Source organism: Pinus tabuliformis, chromosome Q (assembly GCF_031772625.1).
Source record: "Pinus tabuliformis cultivar Carrire ecotype Pingquan chromosome Q, CPIR1, whole genome shotgun sequence".
NCBI classification, from domain to species: Eukaryota; Viridiplantae; Streptophyta; class Pinopsida; order Pinales; family Pinaceae; genus Pinus; species Pinus tabuliformis.
Window position 1 is genome coordinate 1,354,905,367 of NC_142296.1, and position 7,267 is coordinate 1,354,912,633.

General features: G+C 36.2%; 1 protein-coding gene across 2 annotated transcripts; it reads right to left on the minus strand.

The window, feature by feature from the left end:
* Nucleotides 1–3,700: 3,700 nt before the first annotated feature.
* LOC149224941 (ESCRT-related protein CHMP1B-like) lies at nucleotides 3,701–6,028 on the minus strand. 2 transcript variants are annotated; one of them, XM_089386348.1, is made up of 3 exons: nucleotides 5,848–6,026; nucleotides 5,655–5,713; nucleotides 3,701–4,554 (listed from the first exon to the last, which is right to left on the minus strand). In XM_089386348.1, exon 3 carries the CDS (start codon nucleotides 4,516–4,518, stop codon nucleotides 3,907–3,909), a length of 612 nt encoding a protein of 203 aa, XP_089242474.1. In that variant the 5' UTR covers nucleotides 4,519–4,554; nucleotides 5,655–5,713; nucleotides 5,848–6,026; the 3' UTR covers nucleotides 3,701–3,906. The 2 variants fall into 2 exon arrangements, with proteins under 2 accessions (XP_089242474.1, XP_089242475.1); XM_089386349.1 differs by lacking the exon at nucleotides 5,655–5,713 and having other exon boundaries at nucleotides 5,848–6,028.
* Between the last annotated feature and the right edge of the window lie 1,239 nt (nucleotides 6,029–7,267).

Here is a 7,267-nt window from a genome sequence, read left to right on the forward strand (position 1 = left end):
AGAGTAGGTGTACATGGGGAGTGTCGATTCATGGATTCAGAAGGTATGAATGGTTGGTGGTTCAGTATACGGGGTAACTAATGCATGTATGATTGGCAAGGAAGGGTGAAATTCAGAAATAAGGAAGGGCCCAGGAGACTATTAAGGATGTGGGTCCTGTTTATGCGTGCTTTGATGCTGTTGAAACTCTTACCTCGCCTGCTTTAGCAACCTTTGTTTATGCCTATGCGGGATCTACTAGTGTGAAAGCGCTTAGGCAACTCAATCCACTGGTTCTGGATCCGGAAATGGTTCTTAATTAACAGGCTCTGGGTTATCCAATTGGATATGGAACATAGAGGGTTGATGGCTCTCGAACTGCTTTGGGTGCTGCTTGTTAAGACTTAGTAGAAACTCAATTCACAGAATAATATACTGCCCCCACCTCTGCTTCTTATGCAGTCTCTCCCCTTACTCTTGCCTATACCTTTGCTGCATCTTACTGGTAAATGGTCACTTATACTGGCTTTGATGCTTATGGATAAACTGGATCACCGACTGGATCATCGACTGGATCAACAAGATAATATACTGATGGCGGTTCTACTGCTTAAGCAACAGAATATACAGGCTCTACTTCTGTTTCATATACATAAAGGGCTGGATCTACTGAGTCAACTGGTTCTGGTTATCCAACTGGTGATTAAGCTACCTCTGTATTTGTTGCTGGATATGGAACTGGTGCTTACTCAACAGAATCTACTGGGTCAACTGCACGATCAAAATAATAAGCTGCTGGGGCATAAACGAAACACAATTTCAACAGAAGCATGCATTGAATCCAAGCATTAATAAAACTCCAGAGAGTATGCTGTATCAAGTTTCCCTCCCATTCTTGAAAAAGTGCTGTCCAACTGACTCCCTCTGTTCCTCATTTTTGCTTTAGGTGATTCTATTCTATTCTATTACATTCTATTCTCCTTCAAACTATAAAGACCTTTCTTTATATACAGGGAAAAAAAAATAATGGGTTTTATATGATATGAAAAACCAGTTTACATGTAATGTTCTGAATAATCAATATGCTCTGCCCAGTCCATACTACACATAAATATCAGTAAGAAAGACCTGTGGGAAATATATATTCCAGTGTACATCAACAATATGTAAGAAAAAACCCATGTGAACCAAAATACAAAAGACCCATGTGAACCAAAATACAAAAGACCCATGTGAGCTATAAAGACCTCCAAGCAAGACTAACCTGGAATCAATTTTGACAACAGATAATACATCCATGCCAGATACTTGCTCAAATCAATGCGCACAAATACCACTCGTGTCTAATTAGCATATTCTAATCCACAAACAAATATGTGGTCACAAAAATCAATTTCCTCAATGGAACATATTTTTCTGTTTAATTTGATTGCAAATTTTAACTTCAAAACTTTAAGTAGAAAAAACTTGTATTCATCTATTAAAGAATTATACACGATGCCAGAACAAAATTGATGCGTATAACTTTTTGCTACAATGTTTTCTTGCTTTCTAGCCTTTATGCTTTCCGAAGAATTACTTCTTTATTTTGTTTTCGATATTTCAGAGAACCAGAAACAGTGATATTTCTCCATCTCCTGAGTCCTCCGAGGATTTGATCTGTCTCTTCTTCTGAAAAGGCCAAATCGATATCAATATAAGGTTTTTTGCTACTTGCACATATTTCATGCCACCTATGTCTTCAGAAATGCACTGTGCAGATGATAATTTGGCAGATAATTTTTCAGTTTCCTGATTGGAATCTGAGATAATCTAAGATATTTTTCATTACCTCAACTCAGGATCTCTCTAACAAGGAACAAATTTCAAAATTTGCTGGAGGAAGAAGGAAGGGGCAAGAGTCAGCACAACTGAATCCATCTATCTCCACTCTCATGGCCTTGGTCTTCTCAAAGCTCTTTGATGTTGATTTCAACAGATATCCCATTTTGCCCTACTTTTATGGTCAGCCATTGGAAAATTTAAAAATCTAGTAGAATATCTAATTGTAAGATTAAGAACAAAACACCAATATTATTTAAGTCTACAGATAACACCTCTGATTGAAAAGATAAAACAAGCTGGAAGCCATGTCAGGGTTTGGATATGGAGATCCCAATGATTTTAGGCCTGACAGCTGAGAAAGAGCCCTCCTGAAACACTTGAGGAGCTGCAAAGGAATTTCCAGCCACAACCTGTGAGTGGGAGAGAACCCTAGGATGCCGGAGGGGGTGGTTGTCAAACTGAAGGTTTCTGCTCGTGGCTTCTTGGGAGGTGTTTCACTCAGCACAGGGTTGAGGCTACGAGAATCCTGGAGAATGATCTTTGTTCAGTCTGCTTGATAAGAGGAGCTACTGGCACTGGCTGCTGAGGACTATGACCAGCAACTTTGGACTGCAATACCTTAGCTCACTGAGTTGGAAATGTGTTCCACTTCTGCTGTTTGCTTTGAACACTGCCCAGTTGGTGTTGTCTAAGACAAGAGAGCTATCAAAATACAACAATCACAAGAACCCTCCAGAGGGATCCGCAAACCTTAGAAAATGTGAGAACCCCACACCTTTGGCATCTGAGACCTAAGCAATTTTCATAGGCACCTTAGAAATGCTTACTAGTTGCAATACAAGGAAAAATGGGGGCCAAAGGGACCAAGGTCCAAAACCTTCCCTTTGATGAAAGTTTCAAGAGGTTAAGGACACCCTATAGAAGAAACAGGAGAAAAGGAACCCTGAGATGACTGTGAAAGGAATCATTACTGATTCAACTAAACATAGCATAGAAAACAGTGATTCCTGAAATGAGGTCACTCTGTAACAGGAGGAAGACTCAGATTGAAAATTGTGTCTAGTTGGAGGAGGGAAACATCTATTCTTCTTTCATAGTTTCACAATTTAGTCTAAGAAATAATTTTCAAACAATAGAGATGAAGCATGTCAACAGAAATTTCTAATAAACACCAAATTTGTGTAGTTTATAGATAGGATTGTCTGAACTGTTTAGCAATTGTCTGACTCTTGCTGGTAGCAGCTTTTTTTCATACTCTGTTTTGTAATAGTTTCCCTAGTTTTACTATGAAAGCCTTTGTGGAATAATGATATGTCAATGTCTCTAAAAACATTAAATCACACTTTCTACACATGAATGAAAATCAGATCTTAATTCTTCCAATCCAACCTCTTAATTTCTCATAAATCTAGGTCGATATATCTTAATTCAAAAACACCTTAAGAAATGTACAAATATACAGGCTGCCATAAATGCTCTAGAATAGCATTTAACCGCCACAGAAACTGTAACAACAGCCATATCCAGAATTACAGTCCACAAGACAATACAAGGAAACTGCAGACTAGTAAAATAATGGTAAACCCTCTTAGATTGCAATTCTCTGATTCTTCCTCAACTTCTATAGAAAACATTTAATAAAATACAAGAAAAGGCCATAATTCATTCCAATTATCACAAATTATATTGCCTGCCAATTCACACTAATCTTCCAGTGAAGGGAAAGAAATCAAACATCACTTTTTTCTCACCAAATCAGAGACAAGATGCATTGAGATTAATGTACAAAATGATACATAGTAACTTTGGTGCAAGACCCAGAGAGCAAAAAAGGACTAACTAGTATCTGAAACTACTAAACAGCGTTTTTATGTTTTTAATTCCAAAGCCAGAGACGGATAATTCCAAAGCAATCCAAATTCATTACCACTACTTATAGAAAAACAAAAGCATTTATCCACAATAGCAGTTCTTAACAGACAAATATATGTCTGCTCTATGTTACCATAACACAAAGAGGGGGTATTTTCAACATCATTTGGCATTTAAGACATAATTACCAAAAGTTAAAGTTCTTACAGTAATGCTAGAAAAATGGAATGATCAGCCCCTGGATTTGAGCTCTGCAAGACGCCTGCTCAGATCATCCTCTTCAACTTTCTCCGGCTTGGTAGGAATTGCATGCCCAGCGGCCTGAGGTAGGCCAACAGATACCTCAAGCCCATAATCATCAGCCACTTGCTGCATCAAAGTGTTGACTTGATCCTCTGGTGTTGACAGAGATGTGCTACCGGCCATAGCATTCTCAACAAATTGAGACTGAACCTCCATATTCACAAACTGTGCTTCAAATTGATCCATTGTTTCAGACATCTTTTGAAGATTACCAGTTGCAAGAGCACTATCCAATGCCTTAACAATTGATGTCATGGATTTGTTGATTGTCATCATTTTTGCTTGGGTATCAAGCCTTGACACCACAGCATCCAAGCGGGAAGCCAACCGCATGTAGTTCAATTGTTCGTTGTGTTTTCTGATGGAGTTCTCTGCATATATCCGAGCTCCATCCATGTTTCCTTTCTCTATGGCCTTCTTAACCTTAAGCTTCTCAGCCTTCTCTTCCTTTTCACACTTTCTTGCCTGCCTCTGCAGGGACTTGGAGGTGATTTTCAGATCCATGATCTGATTCATCAATTTCTCAGCACTTCCCCCCATTGAATTTGATAAAAATACTCAAAATGGTAAAGATTCCTGCACAACCCAAGTCCAGCTTTCTTAAACCCACAAATATAGCATCCTAAAATCAATAATTAGTGAAAATCCATACCCAAAATGGCTCCCAAACACAGGTCCCTGTCTACCCAAATCCAAAACTATCAAACCAAGCCCAGACTTCTAACATTCAATAAAAATTCATAATCTTCGAATTCAACGATCTCCTCAAAGGCTACAATAAAAGCTTTTGCAATGCAGATGACTATTAAATACTTCTGAAACACTGATGACTACCATACCCAAGTCTAAATTTATCACAATCACTCACCCCTTACTAGCCAAATCCAAAACTATGAAACCAGGCCCAGATTCCTGGCATTCAATAAAATTCATAATCTTAGAATTCAATGATCTCCACAAAAGTTGCAACAAAAATCTTTTGAAATACAGTCGACAATAAAAAGCTTGTGAAAGGCAGATGACTGCCACGTCCAAATCCAAACGAATCAAACCCTCAAACTCAACCCCAAAATTCCAAGAGTTGATAAATAATTCCACAAAACCATGGCCCTCAAGCACAGATTCGTGCATTAGCTAAGCCAAAGTTCTGAGAATTCTACGAATTCAAAATCTTCAATTAGAATAAATTCTAGCGAGGTTAAACTAAAAAGCATCCGAAAAGCTGATGACTGCGACGCCCAAGTACAAACTTAACAAACCCTTATATTCAAAACCCCAAAATTCATGAGTGGATAAACCGTTAGACAAAACAATGGCCCTCAAATACAGATTCTTTCGAAACTAAGCCGAAATTTCGGGAATTTTACAAATTCAAAATCTTAATATTAAATAAGCTCCGCAGAGGTTAAACCAAAACTGTTATTAAACACAGATGATTCCCATGCCTAAGTCCAATTTCATCGAAACCCTCAAATTCAAAACCCCGTTTTCAATAAATTCCTCAGTGAATACAGAAAAATATGCGTCTCAAATACAGATCTTTTCAGTACCCGAACTGGAAGCTTCAAACCCACATCAATTTCATAAATCAGATAGTAATGTCCAACATGAAACTGTAAATAGGGTTTTCAAATAAATACAGAAACAAAGAGATAATGATGAACAAGAAGAGTTACCTGGACAATTTGATTTCAGCTCAGGGTTCCACGGAAAAAAACAATGATGCGGTTTGAGACTGAAAAATAAAATACTCCAAATACAAATTGAATTTCTCAGTATCCTGACTGAATTTGATAGATTGCAAGGATTATTGGCCTGATCGGCCTCTTCTAAAATAGAAAAGGGCTTATAATGCAAAACTTTGAATACCTCTTGGTTGATTTGGCCCTGGATGATTCAAGCGTGAAACCCTGGGATGGTGGTATCTTCCTCAGCCTTTCCTTTTGTCAAACACTAAGCTTCACAACGAGGTTATATAAATTTGTTGGGCTCTTGTTCCCATAGGTTTGGGGATCCAACAGTCAATATATTAAGGAAATTAATTAGCTCCGTTGGACTTGTGGTGTGAAATAATGAGCTTTTATGTTTTTTGAATTATTTATAGTGATTTGAGTTGGTTGTGAAACTTAACCATGTTTAGATCACATTGGTGGATAATACTTTTAGTGGATTCATCCATGTAATTACTTTAGCTTCATTTGACTATTTCAAATTATAGTGGACCTTATTTAAAGAATAAAAATCAGATTCATGTTGATGTTATTGATTTAATTTTTAAGTTATTATTTTTAAATTTATTAAAAAAATAAGTAGTGAATTTTTTATATTTAAAATTTTAATATTAAAATGGATTTAGGTTTTATTTTTATATATATGGTATATAGGTGATGTGAAAGTTGTTCGTTCGAAATTCTATGGACAAGGGTTAGTGTGGCATAGGTTGGGTGTAAGTGATTTTTTGACCAATTAGATGCCTCTAAGTCATAGTCAAAGCCAAAAATTAAACTTGTAGTCATTCACATAACTTAGAAAACAAAAAAAATATATATTTATATATATTATTGAAGTGTAAAGATTATTTCATTTATTTAAATGTAAGAAACAAATATTTAGTTAGTAAAAAATGTTATAATCATTAAAATAATTATAAATGATTTAGTACTATGATTTAGTGGTTTTATTTTCTTTCCATGAACAAAAAGTTCAATAAATAACATATGCAAAGTTTTTTTATGTGGTTTAACCTAAGAGAGTTATGCGGAATGGCATTATAGGTTATGTCTTTGTAATGATAACAATTATACATGTGGAATGTGCATAACGTTGGATCCACTAGTAAGGAATGAAGAGTTTTTTGCTAGTGACTTAAATTCAATTCTCGTGAATACACAGATGTAGTAGATGAATGTGATAGCACTACCTACACAAATGTAAGTTGATTAAAGTCCACCATCATGTCTCTTAAGGCCAACAAATTTAAGGCTTTTCATGAGTGACCTAGGTTCAATTGTCATGAGTAATCATTAAAATAATTATAAATAATTTAATGTGATTTAGTGGTTTTGTTTTCTTTGCATGAACTAAAAGTTTAATAAAGAACATATTCAAAGCTTTTCATGTCGTTTAACCTAAGAGAGTTATGTGGAAGGAAATCACATTATAGGTTATGTCCTTATAATGATAACAATTATACATGTGGAATGTCCATAAGGTTGGATCCACTAGAATGAAGAGCTTATTGCTAGTGACTTAAATCCAATTCTCGTGAACACGCAGAGGTAGTAGATGA

What these genes read in the sequence shown, in the direction of transcription:
- LOC149224941 (XM_089386349.1), bottom strand. Translation starts at nt 4,518, where the DNA reads ATGGGGGGAAGTGCTGAGAAATTGATGAATCAGATCATGGATCTGAAA.